The following is a 22,712-nucleotide window of genomic DNA, read 5'->3' as shown; positions in this document are numbered from 1 at the left end:
ATATATATGAATTTCATTTGTTTGTTTTTACCAACTCATAAAATGGCAGTGCCCAGAAAGCTTCTTTAACTGAACCTAATGTGTGTGATGGTGCTAAAGGAGGACATTAATGTAAATTTTCCTTCTTAAGTAGAGGCATCACTTCTTTTTGAGACCTTGGCTTTATGGAACTGTGATGCAAAATCCAGAACAACTGTTTGATTTCAAAAACTTTCTAAATTAAAGTCTTATCCGGCAGACTTGGTATGCAATTAATTACTGATTTTTTTAAAGAATAGAAACTATAGAAAATAAAAACCAACAAAAAAGACTATTTCTTGATGAAGGGACTCTACAAGCATTACAACTCTATGCCAAATAAAGAGGCTGCAGCCAGTCAGTGCACTTGTGTCTGAGAACTTTTAAGTCAATGCAAATATTTTACCTTATATGGGTAATTTTCTTTGGAAATTATTTGATTCCTTATAGAGATTTGTAATCTTAAAAGTCAGATGCTTAGTACTTCTATTCTCATTCATTAATTCAAAAAGTATTTATTCAGCACCTGCTCTGAGGCTTGCAAAGTTCCCTACACATGGTTGAGGCTAAAAGAAAAAAGTTTATCAAAGATGCTTTGATGCACCAGAACAACATTTTAGATAATTTTTAGCCTCAATTTCTATAGATGAATCATCTCTCCCATCTCTTGGAAAACTTCAGTATCACAGATTTTTCTTTCAGTCATTCAAGAACATTATTCCATGGAAACAAGCAATTGACTGTGAACTATTTTTGCAGTTTGTATAGCACCATGGATGAGTAATAAACCTGAATGAAAGATTTATGGTTTAAATGTTTCTAGAGAATATCTCTTTCAAAGCCAAAGATGTTCCCTGATGCACTGAAAGCTGCCCATGAATCTAATTAATACTGTGTCTTGTGACTCCTCATTGGAGTCTAAGCTCCCTGAGGGCAGGCACTAAGTCTATCCTATTTGCCACTGTATACCTAGTGCATAGCACAATATAGCTATCACATAGCAAGCACTCAATAAACACATGTGAATGAATGAGTGAATGAATAAACTGAGTTGCATTAAATTTTTATTTAACATGACATCCAACACCATCCAGGAGCAGGCCCCAACTCATCTTGCTTCCTTCTACATACCCTGAACATATTGCTAGTCTCTGGCCCTGACATGCTCCCCTTATATTTCAGACTCTTTGCTCAAGCTATTTGAGGCCTGGATTACAGAGCTGAAGTGGTTAAGATTGTGAGTTTCTGGGATCAAACCACCTGGGGTTTGTGTCAGTGTTGCCACTTACTTGTTAAGAGGACTGAACAAGTTACTTGCCTTCTGAGTATCTGGGTTTCATCATCCCAGAAGGCTAGATGAATGTTAACTGAGTTTCGGGAATAAAGTGTTCCTGTTCAATTTATAGTTAACAGAATTTCAGTGATGAGTAAAGATGCAAATGTTGTTGGTACAGGGGATTTTATTAGAGCCACATGAAACCCCTACAGGCCCTAGTTGGTCAAGGAGTTTTAGTTTAAGCTAAATCACTTGGCTCAGTTTAGTGACAATCTTTAACACATATATTTTGAGATTTACAAAAATGTTATTAATTAGGGGTTCCACTTAATCAGAATTTGCAGAATATCCAATTTTCTATTGCCTAGAGCCTCATTAAATATTGGGTTTGATGACTAGAAAAGAAAGCAAATAACTGAGGAGTTAATGTTTGGGGTTTATTTTACTCTTCCCTATTTGCCTTCTTAAAATATTATTTTTAAAGCAGAAATCGCAAACTTTCAACAGAAGGGAAGGAAGAGAGGAAGGAAGAAAGGGAGGAAAGAAGAAAGGGAGGGAGAGAGGGAGGAAGAACCCATAGTACTGAATAGTATTATCCACTGTCTTGGAAAAAAAAAATCCATCAGAGATAATAAAATAAAGGAGAAATCCACGTATTTTGCCCTATATTTGTCCCTCTGCATCAGATCAGAAAAGAGTTGACAATACTTAAGTGCTAACATTTACTGAGTGTTTACAATGTAGTAGACACTGTGCTCAGTGTGTGAAATGAATTATTTAATGTGACAACCCTGTGAGCCATGTTCCCAATCTATCAAGAAAAGAAACTGAGGCAAAAAGTATTCAAGTTTCTTGCCCAGATATCCAAAGTGCAGAGCAGTGAAGTAATGCTGAGAAAGCCCATCATTTAGGATGTCCTAATTTAAGATTTTGGGGTTGTTCCAGGGCTTTTAATCATATCCAAGGTAGACCACTGAGTAATTGGTGGGATTGCTGCCTGGCCAAACTGATTAAACCCAATTGACTTTATTTTATTTTTTAAAAAATCTTTATTTTTGAAAATATTACATAAATCCTCCTTTTACTCTCATTAACCTCTTCCAGCCGGCTCCCATCCCCCACCCAGGCCCTCACCACCCCATTGTCTGTGTCCATGGGCTATGCATATATGCATACAAGTTCATTGATCTTTTCCCACCCATCCTCCCCTGCCTTCCTGCTGAGGTTCAATGGTCTGTTCATGCTTCTATGTCTCTGGGTCTATTTTTGATCATCAGTTTACTTGGTTCATTGCATTCCACATATGAGTGAGATCATGTGATTCTTGTCTTTCTCTGACTGGCTTATTTCATTCACCATAATACTCTCCAGGTCCATCCATGCTGTTACAAATGGTAAGAGTTCTTTCTTTTTTACTGCCATGTAGTATTCCCTTGTGTAAATGTCCCATAGTGTTTTGTATGTTTTTCCCCCACTCATCTGCTAAACCCAATTGATTTTAGATGAATGTCTGGAATTTTTTAAGTCATTTACATACTGAACCAGGTCAACCACACAGCAATCCCACTGATCACTCAGCAACCACTATTGTGGCTAAACCAAATCTAGTCATCATGGGGGGAGTGGGGGGAGGTTGATCTGGTTTTTGTGTGAATTGAGCTACCCTTGTGAAATGCAAAGAATGGAACCACTCTACCAAACTGGAACCTTAATAAAATCTTAGCGGTCCTCTCCCATTTCCAACTCTCAAGTTCAGTTAAGTGACATTTTTTTTAGTTTACTGACATCTCACATGTGCATGTCAGTAAAGTTCACAATTGTTACTCCACACAGCTGTGGTTTACAGCTTCTCTTCACATACAAGACGCTGGCACCAGAACACAATGATTAACTTTTATATGCTTCTAACATATGGACTGGACTGTTAGAATCTGGTCTTGTGCTCTAAAGAGAAAAATGCAGTTTTTATTAACCTGACCCAAATTCCTGGGGAAAAAGTGTTAAGTTGTGATCCCTCTCTAAGTGGAGAGATTACAATTTTAATGGTTTTGTTTCTAATTCATTTGTCTTGAAGTGTCCCGAGTTATCTTTCAGTAAAGGGAGGGGGAGGAATGACCTGAAAGCCCCATTATGGAGAGATTTTATAGTGGAATAAATTGATAAACTGTAAAGGACCTTGAGACTTTTCCCTCCAATATGAGCTATGAAATAAAAGCAAAGAACCTTTCATCTTAAATGGGGACATATTTCTTTTCTATGAATGAGAAAAATGCTGGCTGAGAGAATCAGAATATATTTTTCTTGCATTTCCGACCATTTGAAAAATCAAAAACTGCCATATTTGCTATCCTTGACAGGATCATTAAAGAAATAAAACAAAGTGGCTCTAAATTGAAGTGCCACTTAAAAATAAAATGTACATTCGCTGTCACTTTTAGGAGCTATGTATCAAATGTGTTTGGGAAAGACAAGGGATCTCATTCAGAAGAGATACTAACTTTCCCAATGTTAGTCATCATTACCACTCGATATGGACGGTTTTAGTTTCTAGTGTTTAAGGTTATTTTTAGTTTTCTAAGCACATAACAGCAACAGAGTCCCTAGAGCTAGGAAAGCATGGGGACTTTAAGAAATGGGACTCAGGACCCATGCTGGAAGGCTGTCCTGGACAAGACACGGGGGAAAATTCTCTGATCAGCATTGCCTCAGTGGGTCCCATTTGACTCTTTTAAAAAATATATTTTTTTAAATATATTTTATTAATTTCAGAGAGGAAGGGAGAGGAGAGAGAGATAGAAACATCAATGATGAGAGAGAATCATTGATCGGCTGCCTCTTGCACACCCACACTAGGGATCAAGCCCGCAACCTGGGATATGCCTTAACTAGGAATGGATCCATGACCTCCTGGTTCATAAGTTGACGCTCAACCACTGAGCCACACCGGCCTGGCCCATTTGACTCTTGATCCTCAAGATGCTTTTCACAAAAAGATTCTTACTGGTTTTGGAAGCTCTGTACATGAGAACCACCTTGATCTTTCTGCAGTAAAGATACCTATTGAATTTTCATAATTAATATTCTCCATACTTTTTTTGACCATAGAAATCTCTTATTCACTCCACCTCTTCACCTCCCACAAACCTAGTGTTTCATGAAACACACTTCAGAAAACACTGCTCTAGATACTGATAAGACAGGACTCTTCTAGAGCCAAAGGAACTTTTTAAAACCTTGTGTAAACTCTGGGAACCCAGAATAGCAACTTCTCTCACACACTCGAAAATAGTGGTTGCCCAGCTAGTGTGGCTCAGTGGTTGAGTGTCCTTAGAAAAGGATTAGGAGGCAGAGGAGGGGCACAGATGGATGGTGTGGCGATGAGAGTGAAGGGACAGAAACAACTCCAGAAAGCAGAATTAGCATGGGTAATGGCATGGCACTATGCAGCACTGTGAACAGTTCGAGCTGTATGTCTGTAAATGAAATAGAAGACATTGTCTTGTCCTCGTGGAGCTTACAATTTTCTCAAGTAGACAAGACAGTTGCATGAGACAATTGCACAGCTGGGGAGGCCAAAGTACTAAACTGCACAGCTCTGCTTGCAAATCACTGGAGATGAGGAGTCTGTGTAATTAACATTTGCTATTTCCATTATTCAGATGACCCTCAGCATCATTCGCTCTACTCCTGAGACAACAATCTGACTCTTGCCCATGCCTGGCTGGGCTGGGAAGACTCCCCAGCTAGTGAGGGCACCTTCCAGTTCCCAGGGTCACACCTGAGAAAGCAGTGTGTTCTCTGCTATGCCTTGAGCATGAAGTCAGCCTATTGAGACTTCTCAGTTCATTGGGGATAAGCAAGAAACAGTTCCTCTTTTTCCTGAAAATTCCCCCCTCATGCTGACTGACACCTCACCTCTCTATGGGAACAGGAGCTCTCTTAATCATATTCCAGCCCCATTTCATAGATTTGCCTGATATTTTCTGTTACTAAAGATTATTTTTTGTTTTGAAGATTCCTTCTTATTTATTTTTAACCTTTACTAGCATATCAATTCAAAGCTCTTTGCCCCATTCTCCCTTTTCCTCCAGGGTGGACTGATGCTTTTGTGACTGACAGTCTTCCCTCAATACCTCTGCTCTGGGCCAGCTCCTACGGTACAGGAAGAGGAGGAAGAAAGGGGAAAGGGCAGAGTTCCATTTCCCTGACTGGCGGAGGTGGCAAATTACCTGGCTGGTCACAACCATCCCTGTGGCTCATCCTGAACGGCTCCCTCAACTCTTAGTGACCTGTTATGAGCTGAACTGTACCAACACCCCCCCCAACTTATATGCTGAAATCCTGACACCCCAGAACCTCAGAATTTGACTGAATTTAGAGATAGAACCTTTAAAAAGGTGCTTAAGTTCAAATGAGGTCCTATGAGTGGGCCCATTTATTGTGACTTTATTGTCCTCATAAGAAGAGATTAGAACAGAAAAAACATACAAACAGATCGAGGGGCGACCATGTGAGAACACAGGTTTTCTTAAATAAATAGATATAGACAAGCTGCTTTTAAAAATTATAGGTGAAGGAACTAGAAGAACCAAAAAAATTTTTGAAAAAGAAGAATAAAGTTGGAGGAGTCACACTACCTGTCTTTAGGACTTACTATAAATGCTACAAGAGGCAGTGTGGTATTGGTGAAGAGGTAGATATGTTAGATCAATAAAACAGACCCACGCAAATATAACCAATTGGTTTTGACAAATGTGAAAGCAGGTCAATGGAGAAAGGATAGTCATTTCATTGAATGGTTTTGTAACAGCTGGGCATACTTATGAAAAAATGAATCTCAACCTCGCACCCTGTACAAAAATTAACTCAAAATAAATGCTAGATGTAAAGCTAGAATGTAAAAGTAGCTATTGAGGGTCTATTCCCACACAGCTCCACGCTGACTCTGTGGGAACACCCTTGTTCTCTCTAGTCAGTCTTTAACACGCCTGCTTGAGTTTCCCTTTCTCATTCTGAACGGTTCTCTTCAGGAGTCCACTCTCGTCTCCCACAGTATTTCAGATCAGCATCAGGAACCCTCCTCCACCCAGCAGCTCTCCACCAGTTTTTCATCTTGCTTCCCTCCCTTTGACTTGAGCCCTTTCCTCCCTTAATCATCCCATTTCCATTTCCCTCTCCTTTCCATGCTTAGAAACCTCATCACTCCAAGACTGCTCAGTTTTCTCTAGCCTTTTATTTGTTTTTTAATCTCTTCCAAGAGGCCTTTCTTAGTTAAAAGAACTCTTTTTCATGTCCGCATGGTATTTCCATGACTTTTCCTTCTATATTTTAAAAATATGTTTTTATTGATTTTAGAGAGAGAAGGGAGAGGGCGAGACACATATCAATTGGCTGCCTCCTGCACGCCCCCTACTGGGGATTGAGACAGCAAGGGGGTAGGGGGTAATTAGAGCTGGCGACTTGTCAGTGCATGGGACAACACTCAGTGCATTGAGCCACACCAGCCAGGGCCCTTCTATTGTTACTTGTATAGACACAGAGATCATATTGCCCACTTTGTTGATTTACATGCCTGTTCAGAATTTACTTTTTTTTTCTTACTTTTTTATACATTTTAGGATTTGGTACTATCTGTCCCTGACTATTCTGGCTGGGATTTTCTTTTATTCCATGTAGAAATCACCTGTGCATAGCACCCTATCGAAAAAGATGATACACATGTAATTATCTATTGACTGAAATACACTCCCAAATTACACAGAATGAAGTGGGCCTCTGTGCGGAGGAACTGGCTCACCAGGGCTCCCTGACAGGGCTGGCTCCTTTCAGCCCCCGTTTCAGGAAGAGCCGAGCACCGTCCATGACTGTGACCCTGGAACTTGGTCATTTAGAGTCAGCTGATCCTGCTAAACTCATGTGCTGAACTGTCAGGATGGAGGGGCAGCCATAAATAGAAAATGAAAACTCAGAGATGGCTACTAACCGCTCCTCTTAGGAGCTTAACGCATTTAATTTGGGGAGCTACAGAATCAGGAACAGACAATCAACAAGTATGTTAGCAGTGAAAGTGTTACATGCTTTGCAGATACAACATGGAGGCTCATCTTGCCCCCTCCACATCCAAATAAAAGGGGAGTCAGCCCTAGCAGGTTTTGCTCAGTGGATAGAGTGTCGTTGGACCGCAGACTAAAGGGTCCTGGGTTTGATTCTGGTCAAGGGCGCAAACTTTGGTTGTAGGCTCGGTCCCTTACATTCCGGATGCAACCAAACAATGTGTCTTTCTCACATCAATGTTTCTCTCTCTGTGTCTCTCCCCTTCCCCTTCCACACTCTCTAAAAGTCAATGGAAAAATATCTTGGGTAAAGATTAACAAAAATAAAAATAAATAAAAAGGGGAGCCAGTGGAAGTCAAGATTGAGAGACTTGACTGTTGATTTTACTGGAAATCAAATTCCAAGGGAGAGACCTTGGAGTCCTCGAACTGAAGGAGCCGGTGGAGATAAAACTCAGTTCTAGGTTCTGATGCAAAAACCAGACTTTCAGGCTCAGACGACGTTCCCTCTGGAGCTACTCTTGTTTCTTACAGTTTTCCCCAAGTTCCTAAAGCCTGTGAGACCCCAAATTACTCTTTGGAAGTCAGGATTCATGATTCAAAGACAGAAAAGGGTTTCTCAGGATCCTTTTGAAACCTCCTCCTCTCTTTCCGCCCCTGAGCCTTTTGAACTTCTCTCTAGTTTACTAGTAGCGAGTGGAACATTCCCCAAACAGGAAAATGTGCCATGAGACCTTGTTAGAACATCTTTCCTTTTCATGTTTTCATACGTAGATCATTCAGTTTGAGAAGTCCCAGCTGAAGGGTTAGAAAGCAGTGTTGCTGCCACATCAAATTTTCACGCATAAAATCTTCAGAGCATTTCCTATCAATAGGAAGAATTACAAAGAAAATGTCATCACCTCTGAAGTGGCCCATCAGCAGGCCTACAGTGGTGGTTGTATAAGAGGGGAACTGAGAGAACCCATATTGACTGCAGCTGCCTCCATTTACCCAATCGACACCGAATACCTTGGAACCAGAGTGTGCCCCTCAGGCGGAGGCATGGCCCCCACCAGACGCAGCTGTGTGCCAGCAGGAGCCGCTGGTAGTGGGGGGTGGAGGGGCTGCAGAAACCTGGGAGAAGCTGACAATTCCAGACCTCATGTTCTGCGCTTTTCAGTATTTAGGGATATGAAATGTGAACAGAAAACAGGAAAATGCCAATTGCATTCCTCTCCCTGATTTTACGTCATGGTTTTACACAAACACACACAGAGGTCAATCCTCTCAACCTTGATAAGAGATTAAACTGAGACCAATATTTCTGTTTGATATCCACTAATGAAGGGGTTGGTACCTGCCCCGCAGCCCAGAGAGGAAGCTGATTTTAAAGGACAGGAATGTTAGCCCGAGATGCCTGTGTATGAAAGCAAGGACAGCAACCGTCCAGCTACCGGTAAACTTCAGCTGGACAGGAAACCTTAAGTAAAAAAAGTAAAGGCTTTGGTTTTTTTAAGATTTATATTTTGGGGAGAAAAGAATTATTTTGAAACAGAATGCATGCACAGAGAAGTGTGCAAAACATAAATGCACAGCATAATAAATACTATAAAACCAACATCCATGCAACCACCACCAAGCCCAGGAGCCAGAGCATTGCCGACATCCCACAGGGACCTGACCTCTCAGATCTGAGGGGCCCAGTGTGGACCTCTTTTTAAGTTTGAGACTAACAGCCTCCAAGGGTTCCCAACTTTGACCTTTTCCTTCCTCTCTGTAGTTCATCCCCTAAACGTTTATGAAGTCATCGCCCATAATATCTATGTTCACTGAATTAGTGCCCCATTTAAGTATTTGAGGGTTTCAAGCAAGATAAATAAAAATGACCGAGAAAATGGTTACTCATGCATTGAAAATATTAGCATATTCTTTTCCAAAACGCCAGGTGTGTGGGACCCGCTTCAGCCAGAACACTGGGATGTACAGCCAGGTTTCCCTTCGTAAGGGGCCTGTGCCTTAAACATGTATTTCAGTTTCAGCAAAAGCAGCACAACCTTCTTCTGTCCATTAAAGTTTTCCCACCTTCAAAGGCAGTAATAAAACCAAAAAATATATTATATAGATGTTTTAAAATTTAATAGCTTAATTAATGTTCTGACCTACAACATAAGATGTACAATCTCTTTATAACTGAGTTTTGAGGACAAATATTGTCGTAAATTAATGTCTAATTCTAGGTGTTAAATGAAGGTAAAAGGAAGTTGCAGTGGCTCTCGGGCAAAGCCATATTATCTATATCTCTGTATTCTCCTTTGCTGCCTAAACAGCGGCTTATGCTGGGAGCTGCTCTATAAATGCTTGTTGTTCGAGGCCATTTTTACATGAATAATTTCAGAAAAAGAGAACAGAATCATGCTTATTAGTTTTGATGTGTATTCGTGGCTTGTTACTTACACTCCAAATGTAGAGGAAAATAATCTTGGGATTTCAAAAAGAATTATGATGCATAATATACAACTCAGGAACACAAGGAAGTGTCTCAGGAAGGCACTTTTGTTTCTAGTCTTACTTTTCACTTTAGCTCCCTCCCGCTGGCGTGGAGTGCAGCATTGAGGCAAGATTCAGGAAGAGTTAGAAGACAGGAGGAAAGCTCTGTCGGAGAAAAACATAAAAAGGGAAGCGGAGGCTGTCTCTTTGTTCCTGTTCCTTCCCACTTTGAAGTGATCAGGGCCAACGGAAGGCAGAGCCTGATTTCTTTCACAGCGCCACCTAGTGGCCCAGACTGTGAACTTTTAAAAAATTTTGCCAGAGGTTGAAAAATTGGAAATGCCAAAGCTGTGAACAGATTTGACAAACCATTATTTATATTTATGGTAGAGTGCTAATGTCAACTGACAAGTTCCTTGGATATATTTTATTTCAAAGAGTACATCTCCTATTCATAATGGCTTATCTTCGCCTCTGCACAGAGTCGTCTGATGAGTCTACGCCGTAGAGTCTGGTGAGGAAGCACCAGCCCTGCCCACACCTGCCCATTCTCCAGAAGTTTATAATGAACCAAACCCTGACTATGCCCAAGAGAGGTCTGGAGAGGAAGCTAGAGGGCAGCCTTCTGGTGGGCACCCTACTATTTTGTTTAAAGGAGCATGTTTGAATAAAGTTAAGAACCTGGTTTCAACTTTTCTGCCAAGTTAAGATAAAGCAAAGGTTGTAGACTGTGGCTTTTTCCTTAACCAAGCTTTTTATTCCTCTGCACGTTGCTAAAAATCAGATGTAGCAGCCACTCTCTTTTAACATACCAAGATCTCATGCTAGACACGGGTGCCAACGATTCCAAGAGGGATGTGGGAAGAAAAGAAGAGGAAATTATGAACAATGATAAAAAGGTTTCTCATCCTCCATTCTTAAAAGTATACCCATACTTGTTTCCAGACATAGCCTCAAAAACATACAGCCCTTGAGAGGAGAGCTGTGGGAAGATCTGAGTCTGTTTCCTGTTCACATTGCACATCCCTAGTCATCATTTGGCAAAGATCAGCAACTTCCTGCTTCCTGGCATGAGAACTGACTAAGCAACTAAATGTAAGTTGACTGTAAGTAGGCATATGCTGTGGATATGGGCCAGCGATGGACCAGTTCCAAGTTGGTTAGGGGAGTGTGATGTGTGGTCGATGACTGGGTGGGAAATTGGACCAGGTAACCTCTGAGAACCCCATGATTGAATGGCTTTGATTCCTACACTCCCTTCACTTGGATCATACATGAATAGAAATAATCTTCCTAATATTCTAGGTAAACTGAGACCATGTTAGAGTGTTAGCATGAATTAATAACATATGGTGTTATAAATGCAAGAATAAAAAGAAGCAGGCAGAGAAAATGAGAAGTGTGAGAGTTCATGTTAGAGAAAGTGTGTGTGTGTGTACATATGTATACATAAAATTAAATTGCAAAAGAAACAATCACTTTCCTTTTCTTGAACTTGGTCAGATAGACTTTCACCCCTGCTTAAAGTTCAGTGTTAGTACTGCAGCCCTGGCAGAGCTGAGACACTAACTGGAAAACCCCAGCAGGGCTTGTAGAAGCATCGGTTGCAGGGCTACCAGGGGGAGGTTCCAAGTACCTGTTTTGGTTAAAGGGATTGAGAAGAGTCGCTGAAGAAGCCTGTTTTCTGACGTTCTCAAGACTACAACCACATCGGCAGGGAGAGTGTCTCTGTTTTTCTCAAGAAACCCAGAAGCATCGTATGATACCTGCAATATGAATAGCAAATTACGAGTTAGCCAACACTGTCCACCATTGGTGACACTGGCGAGCTGTCTGAGGTCAGTCACCAGTCGACCTCTGTGTAGAATGAGCCTTGACACAGCCATGCTCTTAAATCCAGCCCACCATAAGGGGAAATTCTGAAATTTTTGACAGGCCAGTTTATCTTAACTTCTTGTTCAGTTGCTCTTTGAAGAGCCAAATCAATATCACATCAGAGTAATTATTAAAACATTTTGGGCATTCTGGGGGGAGGGGGCCTGTGGGAGTGGAGTAGGTTATAGGGGGGATTAAAAGGTGATGGGGAAAAAAATAAAATGAAGAAAAAAGCATATTGTGCACTAACTATATGTGAAGCACCCATCCTTGAGATAAACACTCATTATTTCCATTTTATTGGTGGGCAAACAGAGGCTTAGAGAGAAGCTGAATAATGTGCCCATGGTCACACATTTCAAGCGGTGGGTGAGCATCCAAACCCAGGCCATTTGGTGCCAGGCTCACAACCACTATACTCTGAGTGCTTTCCAAGGTACTGCTCACAGCACCTGGGTGATTGCTCAGGGATGCTGAGCAGTTCTCAGCTCTCAGGAAGAGGGGATCCAAGTCAGAGAAATGTTAAGGAACACTCCAGGGAAATGTTAGTGGTAAATGAATTCAGGAAAGGACCCTACCCAGAGAGAAAAGGACCCTTTTCTCCCTTAAAATCAAGGAGAGGGCGAAAGGGGGAGGGAAAGGGGTGGGTAAGAAAAAGGTGTAGAACAGTGGTTCTCAACCTTCCTAATGCCGCGACCCTTTAATACAGTTCCTCATGTTGTGGTGACCCCCAATTTCATTGTTACAAATTGAACATAATTAAAGCATAGTGATTAATCACAAAAACAATATGTAATTATATATGTGTTTTCCGATGGTCTTAGGCGACCCCTGTGAAAGGGGGTCGTTGGACCCCCAAAGGGGTCTCGACCCACAGGTTGAGAACTGCTGGTGTAGAAGGACTGAGAGATGAAAAGGGAGGTGTGAGGAAGAGGACAGGCATGGGAAGCAGATACGAATGCGGGAGGGAGGATCAGGGCAGATGTGGGTATCTCAGATGTGAAGGAGATTAATAAGCAGACATCAATGCAAAGGTAAATGAAATATTTAAAAGCAAAAACTGGATTACACTTTCTACCAAAGATCCAAAATAGAGACCATCATGTACTGTGTAGAGAGAAAAACAATCCCCTTTGCTTGTGAAGGGGTTCAGAACAAGTCACCCCAAAATATGCCACTCTGCCATGAAGATTATTTTGAGCTAAAAGCAATAAAAACCCAGAAGAATCAGGAAAAACTCTCTACCTCCCTCTCAACTGCCTAAATTTACACTGGAAGGGGCCTGCACCAGGAAGAGAGCTAGTGCCGGACATTTTTACCTAAGCAACTGACCTGCATAACGGGGCAAACTTTTGTTTTCCAAACACCTCCTCCGCCTTCCCTGAATGACCCTCCTTCCCTTTGTATGGACAGACCCCTACTCCTTTCCTTAGCTCAGGATGTTATATAAGCTGCAGTTGCCTGGCTGTCCTTTGGGCCTTATAGTCTTTCGGAACTCTGTACACACGTAACTAAATTTGTTTTCTCAGGTTAATCACAGGGGTGGGGAACGTCTGGCCGTGGGCCATATAAGGCCCGAGAAATCATTTGGTCTGGCCCTCCCAAGGCATTAGGGGTGAGTTAATTAAGTGTTTGGCCAAATATAGCAGGCTGATTTTTAAGTTGATAATTTTGTATGACCTGCAAATGATGTTATAAATATCCATATGACCCTTGGCAGAAAAAAGGTTCCCTACCCCTGTGTTAATGTACTTTATATCAATTTAATCAAAGAACCTAGAAGGGAAGAAGAGAAAACTTATCTGCCCTTTCACTTGTACTAGATTGCCTTTCAACCAGTCTTCAATCAGGCAAAATTTATTTTAATGTCATATATGAATTTGAGAAACAATTTCAATAAACCTCAAATCAACAAAATAATCCAAAATGCCCTTTATTGAAGTCCTATCTATTTTCCGGGCCCAGGGCCTTAGCAGACCCCACCAGAACCAATTAGCCACAATGCCACTGGCTCCTCTGAAGGAACTTGAGCAATGAGTTATTGGCTATGGGACTAGAGAATTTCCTGAATTAGTCACTCATCTACTTCAGAAACTTGAAATTGAGACGGAAGTAAAATGTATGAAAAGTAGAAATTTTGTTTGATGTTGTGAAAGCTTAACATCTGGATGACGAAGTGAATTTTTTTTTCCTTTTCATCTAGACATTTTGGGTGCCCTGGAGCCATACACTTAAAGTGCTACACGTGGAGCCCCACGGTGACACTAGCCTTCCTCTGTTACCTACACGTCTCCAAACGACCTCTGAATGTGAACATTCACCGCCAAACACCTTGGAAACTGTAACACGTTTTCTCTCTGAAGAGCTGTCACTTCTAGGCCAAACCCCGGGTGAGGAGCAGATGGCAGCTGGCCGGCCACCCCGGTGAGAAATTGCTTGCTTGCCAGGGGCAAGTTTCAGTGATCGGCACCACTGAGAACGCGTGGGCGCTGTGATCAGGTGTCCGGGAAGAGTTAAAAGGAGACAGAAGTCTGCAAGCAATTCCGTGAGTGGCACAGACAGGGTAATATGGACACTTTCCCCTGGTCAATTCCAGGATGAATAACTCGGCTCACCTTTCCGGCGTAGTGCTGAATGCCAAAGCTCAGCTCCACTCCCTTGGGCCTCCAGAAGTATGTGCAGCGTAAATTCGCCTCAAATTTATCTGTGGATTTTCATGTTTAAAAGTTACAACGTGAATTGTTTCCTCCGTCAAACAAAAACATGCTCGTTGCATGAGTGACCCAGAACAAGGGATTTCAGAGGAGCCTGATATTATCCTTATACATATGCAGTGGAGAGAGAGCCCCTGGTAAAGCAGGCACTCACAATACAACACTCATTTAGTTGTTTTCTGTGGTCTTTTTGTTGTTGTTGTTAATCCTCACTGAGGACATTCTCTCCATTGATTTTCACCATGGAAGGGAAGGGGAGAGACAGAGAGAAACATCAATGGGAGAGAGACACATCTATTAGTTGCCTCCCACACGCACCCCGACAGGGCTGGGGATCGAGCCTGCAACTGAGGCACACGCCCCTGACCAGAACTGAACCTGTAACCCTTCAGTGCACAGGATAACGCTCTAACCACTGAGCTAACGGGCCAGGGCTTCACATTGTCTTTGGTGTCAGGCCATAGTCTGAGATCCCGTGTTCTGCTCTGAGAACTCCTACCATGGAGCATGGACAGTGATGACACCAGAAGTCCAGACAATTAGTTCCCGAACCATGAAGAGATCCCATGGAAGGCAAATACTCATCCTGGCAACTTGTAACAATTTTATAGATAAAACGAAGCCAATGGGGTGACAGTTTCAACTCCTAGAAGCGAATCTCTGCCATAAACCAATTTTCCATCTGGGGAAAAGACCTGAAACTTTGTTCTCCCTCGAGAATCACTTTTGCTATTGTTGTGACTGAGAGTCACCTCTGTGAGAGGAATGGTGCAAAGTACCAAAGGGATGCGAGGATTCGAGCTTTGCTGCCTCAAGCATCTCACAGTCTAAGTGAGGGCCAGGATCGCATGCAACACCGAGGATCTGAGGAGAGGAAGGAGGTCAAGAGGAACAGGGTAGGAGGGCCTTTAATGCCAGGAGGAGGAGTTTTATTGTCATGACATAGAGAACAGTAGCCTACAAAAGGTAGCTTTAAACAGACTACATTAGCCAGGATGTCCAGGATAGAGGGGGAGAGTAGGAGGCCTGGACACCAGGAGACCAGAAGGGGCTTCTATACACACTTGGCCTAAAGGTGGCGGGGCGTCCAGGTGGAGATATGAGAGCAGGGTAAGCAATGGAGGGGAAGCAAGTATTGGTTGTGGGAAACAAGGGAAAAGAAGGTATAGAAACGATGTTGACATAGGGTCATGGTATTTCCGTTTGCAGAAATAGGATAGTGAGGAGGGTTTGAGAGATTTAAGATATTCTTTCAGGACATTTGCTGGACATTTCAATTTCTTAAAAGCACTTTCACAACTCACCAGCTGGCTAAAATACACAGGATAGGTCCATTAAGCCACACTCATTGGCTGACATGAGCCAGGTTCTCTTCTGAGTGTATATCCCTTTCCAAAAGGTACCTACCAACCAGGGTCTGATCCGTGGCCTGGGGAAACCGACTTTCCTCATCCAAAAGCGCCAGTAGCCCCAGGGGTTTCTGGAGGAACATATCCAAGAGTGGCCGGTTGTCCTCATACTCCACAGGGGCAGCGTCAAGGCCCTCGTTCTGATATTCCATCTGGAAGGAAACGGAGTGTGAATGTCTCCAGCCCCAAACTGGCCGAGGCACCACCAGGCTGCCTTAGCATGAACTTTCTATGTCCTGCAATGCTGAACACATGTGGAAAACAGGGTGTGTTTATGTTGGTAAAGGACCCTTCTGCATATAACACTTTTAAAGCTTTGGTTTAAGCCTGACCTATGGGTGGCCTGTGGCAGGCAGCTAAAGCGGGCAAAAGAAGGGATGGCTCTCTATCTCCCAAACAATGATTTGGTAACATAATTTAGAAACTCCTGTAGAAAAGAAGAGAAGTCGAATTTAAAAAAAAAATTTCTGTGTGACAAGTATGATTTAAACCAGGTAGAAAGCAGACTTCTATTTTGCAAAGGATTCTGCAAGGGGATCATCTGGGACTGAAAAACTAGAAAAACTCCAGATTTCCCTGGGAAATAAATGCATGGAACCTGGACTGAAACAAGGCAAATTTTGTGCGGGGAGTGGGGGTTGGGGGAGAGGGGTGTTGGTTAAGAGGGGAGAGCAGTGCAGTATGGATTTATCCAGCTCCGATGATGAAACCAATATTGGCATTTTTAGTCCATGTCTCTATTTCTCTAATCATTATAGTTTGCGTGTCTCCACTTCTTCATTAAAACAAGGGATTTGGTCAGAATGTCTCATTATTGCAACTATTTGATACAGGAGAGTCTTGGGGTTGGGGTGGAAGAGAAGGGTCCAACTAGCTCCACACCCTGTTTTATTTGTCATTAAACTCATTGGGGAAAGACTTCCATTTCAGAAAACCTATCTTACTCTTCCCCTGAGACACCATCCAGTTCCGCTAGGATCTGGTGAGCTAGAGGTGGGGGATGGCGCTGGCCTGAGAGTTAAGAACATAAGAACCTGTGTTCTGAATTCAAGATTGTCCCATGTCATTTTGGACATGATCATGGATATTTTTAGCTAAATAAAGTAGAAGAAAATCCAGTATTTGGGGCAATACACATGAAATAATTGGCTTGGCACCAGCTCCGCCCAAGGGAGGAAATGTACCTTTCCACAAAAATCAAGACTTTGTTTTTCAGGCTGAATGTAGATCATTGATCTATTTTGACAGGACAGCCTCACTAGTGGTTTTTAGAGCATTTTACCTGTTAGCCTAACAGGGTTTCTGTTTCAAATTGTGGGCAACTTGGAGACACCTTCCCCGGTCAGGTTTCCTGATTTCAGAGTTCACTATTACCTGCTCAAGAGCAAAAACGTGCTGATTGAAGTAGTACTGGATTTGCTCATTGGCGATATTTATGCAGAGCTGCTCAAATGAATTTCTCCGGAAGTCCTCAAATCCAAAAATATCCAATATCCCCACATTCATACCGCCATCTGCACTACTGCAGGAGAGAGAATACAACCTTTCAGGGAAGGAAACATTCATCTCAGAGGACAGTGAGAATGTATATGTGCCCACATATTTATCAATCCATGTACCCACTCATGGGAAGTAGCATTCTGCCGCCTCTAAGAAAGGAATAGTTTGTGTCTTAAACCATGTATTCCTTTAGTCTTTTCAACAGTATTTCCAACTTGTTTAAAGCAGTAGGAGCTCCATATAGAAAGAGACTAAAGAGGAACCACTCCTAATGGGCGGGAGCTGCACTCTCATGCTTTCACCTCCCCACCCACAATCGAGGGAGTCGTGGTGATAATGTAAGATACTGTGCTTTACAACTTTTTATGAAATGTCTCCGTTGATTCTAATTATGAGAAGATTATTATCCTAATTTTACAGATGAGAAAACCGCCACTTAGAACATGCAGCTGATCAAGCTGTAGAACTTGGATGCCAATCCTGTTTGTCAAGTTCCAAGCCAAGTTTGTTCTCTTCAACTCTACACTGTACTGGCTCTGTCAATCATCTGCCTTTCGGGTATCACTCCTCAGCCCTCCTGGATCCCAGTGCATTTTTAAAAGAAGAAGCCCTCAGAGCTTCGCTAAAGAAAGCCCAAGAGAGGACCAAAGGTTTTGTCCTGCAAATTCTCAGACACCGGGGTTGATGACAGCTCTTCCGAGGCCTCTGCTCCCTGGGGGAACTTGCCATATGTTTTTCTCTGGCTGCAGGAGTGTATTGATGCGATTTACAATCCAGCTGAAGAGCCTCCCATACAAGGCTTTAGACATGGCATCCCGGACGTCCGAGGCCCTGTCAACAGTGTTGGCGCGGATGATGGTCTCTCCTCGGGTGACCACACAATGTGACGTGAGGGCCTCCTGGAGCTCTTCGGGGCGGATGCAGAGGACAGAGGCAGCTGGAACAAAGCGTCAGGGTGACACTGGAGAATGAATCCATCCATCCATTCATTCATCCAGCCAGCATTTACTCAACATCTATTCTGTCCTTGGCACTTCAAAGTCCTAGATAAACAAGCAAGGTCCCTAACCCCAAGAAGCATCCAGATGACCCAGTATCTCCCACACTGTCCTGAAAGCTCTGCATGGTGTTAGATTTAAAAAAGTGGGAGGCCGAAACCGGTTTGGCTCAGTGGATAGAGCGTCAGCCTGCGGACTGAAAGGTCCCAGGTTCGATTCCGATCAAGGGCATGTACCTGGGTTGCAGGCACATCCCCAGTAGGAGATGTGCAGGAGGCAGCTGATCGATGTTTCTCTCTCGTCGATGTTTCTAACTCTCTATCTCTCTCCCTTCCTCTCTGTAAAAAATCAATAAAAATATATATTTTAAAAAAACAAAAGTGGGAAGAAGTAGCTTTGGTCAGGCCAGTTGGAGCAGTTTCTGGAGACTATAATATCCTCTTAGAGAGTCACAACACAAATTCGTATTTTACAGGCCATAAGAAGTGCTGTATTTTAACACAAAAGGTGCTCATTTGATTTAAATGAGGTTTTTGTAAACTCAGGATTCTCCTTCTTCGTACCACCATTATTACTTGTAAAACAAAAAAACCAATTAGGTGCCTGCTTTCTCCCCGGCTGAGGTTGATTCAATGGATTTAGAGTCGGGTCCAACCTCTCGTATTAATTTCAAAAAATTTTTGATGATTTTCAAAAGCTGCCAGTGTTGAGAACCACTGTCCAAAGTTACCTGCCGTGAAATTCTTTTCTGCAGAACACCTATCTGCAGCTCATGTTCTACAAGGCATCTTTCAGGAAACACTGGTTAGTGAAAACACTCAGAGCTAGCAGAAGAACCAGCAGCAGCTGCACTATCCTCTACAGAGTCTTTAAAAACTACCAAAGTGAAAGAAAGATGTACTTTGGCAACACAGTGCACAGGCATCAAATAATTACCATTTTTCAAAGCTTCAGCATTAGGCACCTCACTTTTATCAGTTTGATGTTGAGAAGAAATAGCTGCAAATTCAATGTTTCCAATATTCAAAATCCCAGCCAAAATTCTGTACACTGAATGCACCTCCTGAAAAAAAGACAACAAGAACCATGTTTGAAGGTGATTACCAATGAAACCAAGGAAGCACCAGCACTGTGGTAGAAACTGCCAGTTGTCACCGAAATCCATCCTTTCCCTTTTCCTGGCACACAAATTTCTTTTTATTTTTCTAATGGTCTTTAAAGTTTGCTTTTATTTTTTTCCCTACAGGTTCTTGAGTCCTGAATTCATTCCTCTAAGAGGAAGAACAAATCCTCTGAAATTTCAAATAGAAAGAAAAGATATGTTAGAAAGGAGGAAAGTGCTCCACATCCCAGAGTTCTATGTTGGTCAGTAAGAGCTGGATGGCTTTTTATTTTTATTTTTACTGTATCAGTTATTTATTGCTACATAACACCACATGGACATCCTTGTGCATGTTTCTGTGCATGTATCAAATTATTATTTTTTAGTGTTTATTATTATTTTTAAATCTTTATTGTGAGAGTATTACAGATATCCCTCTTTTTCCCCTTAATGCCCACTCCACCTGGTTCCTGCCCTGCCCCTTCATCACCCTATTGTCTGTGTCCATAGGTAATGCATATATACATGTAAGATCTTTGTTAAATCTCTTCCCACCCTCCACCCCCCTTCCCTCTGAGAATCATCAGTCTATTCCATTTCCATGCCTCCGATTCTATTTTATTCACCAGTTTATTCTGTTCTTTAGATTTCTTTTTATTTTGATTTTTATATTCAATTGTTGATAGATATGTATTTATTGCCATTTTATTGTTCATTTTTTAAATCTTTTTCTTCTTCCTCTTCCTCTTCTTAAAAAATATCCTTCAACATTTCTTGTAATACTGACTTGGTGGTAATGAACTCCTTTAGCTTTTTCTTATCTGTGAAACACTTTATCTGACCTTTAATTCTAAATGATAGCTTTGCTGGGTACAGTAATCTTGGTTGTAGGTCCTTACCATTCATCACTTTGAATATTTCTTGCCACTCCCTTCTGGCCTGCATAGTTTCTGTTGAGAAATCAGCTGACAGTCGTATGGGCATTCCCCTGTAGGTAACTAATTGCTTTTCTCTTGCTACTTTTAAAATTCTTTGTCTTGCTCACCTGCCCCGGCCGTGCTCCCTTCTTCCCGTGGATGCTAAGCCTCTCAGAGTGGAACATAAAGCTTCTCTTCGTCGCTGCCTTGATCGTGGGCTCCGTCATCTTCCTTCTGTTGCCAGGACTTTCCATGGCTGATGAGAAGAAGGGGCCCAAAGTCACTGTCAAGGTGTACTTTGTTTTCTCTTGCTACTTTTAAAATTCTTTGTCTTGCTCAGCTGTCCCGGCCGTGCTCCCTTCTCCCCGTGGATGCTAGGCCTCTCGGAGTGGAACATAAAGCTTCTTTTCGTCACTGCCCTCATCGTGGGCTCCGTCGTCTTCCTTCTGTTGCCGGGACTTTCCATGGCCAATGAGAAGAAGAAGGGGCCCAAAGTCACCGTCAAGGTGTACTTTAACCTGCGGATTGGAGATGAAGACATAGGCCGGGTGGTCATAGGTCTCTTTGGAAAGACTGTTCCAAAAACAGTGGATAATTTTGTGACCTTAGCTATGGGAGAGAAACGATTTGGCTACAAAGAGAGCAAATTCCATCATGTGATCAAGGACTTCATGATCCAGGGTGGAGACTTCATTCGGGGAGATGGCACTGGAGGTAAGAGCATCTACGGTGAACGCTTCCCCGGTGGGAACTTCAAGATGAAACACTATGGGCCCAGCTGGGTGAGCATGGCCAATGCTGGCAAAGACACCAATGGCTCCCAATTCTTTATCACAATAGTCAAGACCCTGACCCACCCTGCCTTCCTGCTTCTGCCCTTTCTCCCCAGGAAGTAGTACGGAAGGTGGAGAGCACCAAGACGGATGGTCGGGACAAGCCCCTGAAGGATGTGATCATTGCAGACTGTGGCAAGATCGAAGTGGAAAAGCCCTTTGCCATTTCCAAGGAGTAAGGCCCCAGGGACAGCTTCCTCTTGAGTGACTGTGTTTGGGCCTGTTGCCCTCTCTGGGGGGTGAAGACAGCCCTCCACAGGGCTCTGTGCTGCACCAGCCCTAGTGCAGATGTCTGACAAAGTGGACCCGCCCCCTCACATTTCATCTACGGTGAACGCTTCCCCGGTGGGAACTTCAAGATGAAACACTATGGGCCCAGCTGGGTGAGCATGGCCAATGCTGGCAAAGACACCAATGGCTCCCAATTCTTTATCACAAGTCAAGACAACATGGCTGGATGGCAAGCATGTAGTGTTCGGCAAAGTTCTAGAGGGCATGGAAGTAGTACGGAAGGTGGAGAGCACCAAGACGGATGGTCGGGACAAGCCCCTGAAGGATGTGATCATTGCAGACTGTGGCAAGATCGAAGTGGAAAAGCCCTTTGCCATTTCCAAGGAGTAAGGCCCCAGGGACAGCTTGGGTGGGGCTGCAAATTGGATGGGGCAGGGTTTCATCAAATCACCAGGGCAGGGCAAACAGTGTGCTCCAAGTTGATGGGGACTCAGATATGGTTACCTCCCCTGGGTTGACTGTGTTTGGGCCTGTTGCCCTCTCTGGGGGGTGAAAACAGCCCTCCACAGGGCTCTGTGCTGCGCCAGCCCTAGGGCAGATGTCTGACAAAGGGGACCCGCCCCCTCACGGAGGTCTTGGCATAGGAACAATGACCCCTGTGAGCACCTCCCGAGTATCTCCATCTGGTAGAAAGCCATCCCTAGTTCCTGCCCCGATGCCAGACAACCCAGTTCCTCCCCATATGTGTCTAGGTTCCCCAATGCCTCCTGGAACTGGAGCTCAGAGGAAGTGAGTCTAAGTTTGTGCCTGACCCTTTAAGAGGGACACCTGGGTCTCTGGTAGCTTCCGTGTCCCTCAGCCTCAATCCCCACTGGTTTTTACAGCCCAAAGTTATGGGGACTTCTCTTCCCAGCTCTGGGATCCTGAGTTGGGGGGTCTGGTGTGGATCCTGGACCCCTTGCTCCTCATAGCAGCCTCTGTAGGGACTATCTCCCTCTGGATTAAAAAAGCAGCCCACATAGGTCCTTTAGATTCTATTTTCTTTTTGCTCTTCTGATTTGATGTTTCTTGCTTCCTCATATTTCCCCTAGTCTACTGTTGAATCCCTGTATATTATTCTTTATTTCAGTTAGTGTATGCTTTATTTCTGACTGGTCCTTTTCCATGACTTTGGCATTCTCACTAAGATCTTTAAAAGTTTCACTAAGTCCTTGAAGGTCTCATGAAGATAGTCGAGTAACTTTATAACTGTGGTTTTGAATGCTGTATCCAGTAGTTTGCTTTCTTCCATTTCTTTCACTTGTGACGTTTCTTTGT

General features: G+C 43.0%; 2 protein-coding genes across 2 annotated transcripts in view; one reads left to right on the top strand and one right to left on the bottom strand.

Annotated features, from left to right (window-relative positions):
* Nucleotides 1–22,712, bottom strand: part of MYO3B (myosin IIIB) — a 443,210-nt gene that overhangs the window by 245,646 nt on the left and 174,852 nt on the right. Inside the window, exons 17-22 of the mRNA XM_014545672.1 lie at nt 19,249–19,375; nt 18,041–18,251; nt 17,189–17,336; nt 15,813–15,966; nt 14,307–14,395; nt 11,453–11,582 (exon numbers count right to left, since the gene is read on the bottom strand). Of these exons, the coding sequence (XP_014401158.1) occupies nt 11,453–11,582; nt 14,307–14,395; nt 15,813–15,966; nt 17,189–17,336; nt 18,041–18,251; nt 19,249–19,375 (859 nt within the window). The remainder of the gene's footprint in view (nt 1–11,452; nt 11,583–14,306; nt 14,396–15,812; nt 15,967–17,188; nt 17,337–18,040; nt 18,252–19,248; nt 19,376–22,712) is intronic.
* LOC102254522 (peptidyl-prolyl cis-trans isomerase B-like) lies at nt 20,673–21,794 on the top strand. The gene is made up of 2 exons (XM_005857563.2): nt 20,673–21,165; nt 21,598–21,794. Exons 1-2 carry the CDS (start codon nt 20,703–20,705, stop codon nt 21,783–21,785), a joined length of 651 nt encoding a protein of 216 aa, XP_005857625.1. The 5' UTR covers nt 20,673–20,702; the 3' UTR covers nt 21,786–21,794.

The sequence above is a fragment of the Myotis brandtii genome, unplaced genomic scaffold (assembly GCF_000412655.1).
Source record: "Myotis brandtii unplaced genomic scaffold, ASM41265v1 scaffold112, whole genome shotgun sequence".
Classification (NCBI taxonomy): Eukaryota; Metazoa; Chordata; class Mammalia; order Chiroptera; family Vespertilionidae; genus Myotis; species Myotis brandtii.
This window is presented reverse-complemented; position numbering and strand designations above follow the sequence as displayed.

Excerpts from the sequence above, each read along its gene's own strand:
- LOC102254522 (XM_005857563.2), top strand. The coding sequence starts at position 20,703 with ATGCTAGGCCTCTCGGAGTGGAACATAAAGCTTCTTTTCGTCACTGCC. Across the intron at positions 21,166-21,597 it reads TGGCTCCCAATTCTTTATCA|CACAAGTCAAGACAACATGG; the intron begins CAATAGTCAAGA and ends CCAATTCTTTAT.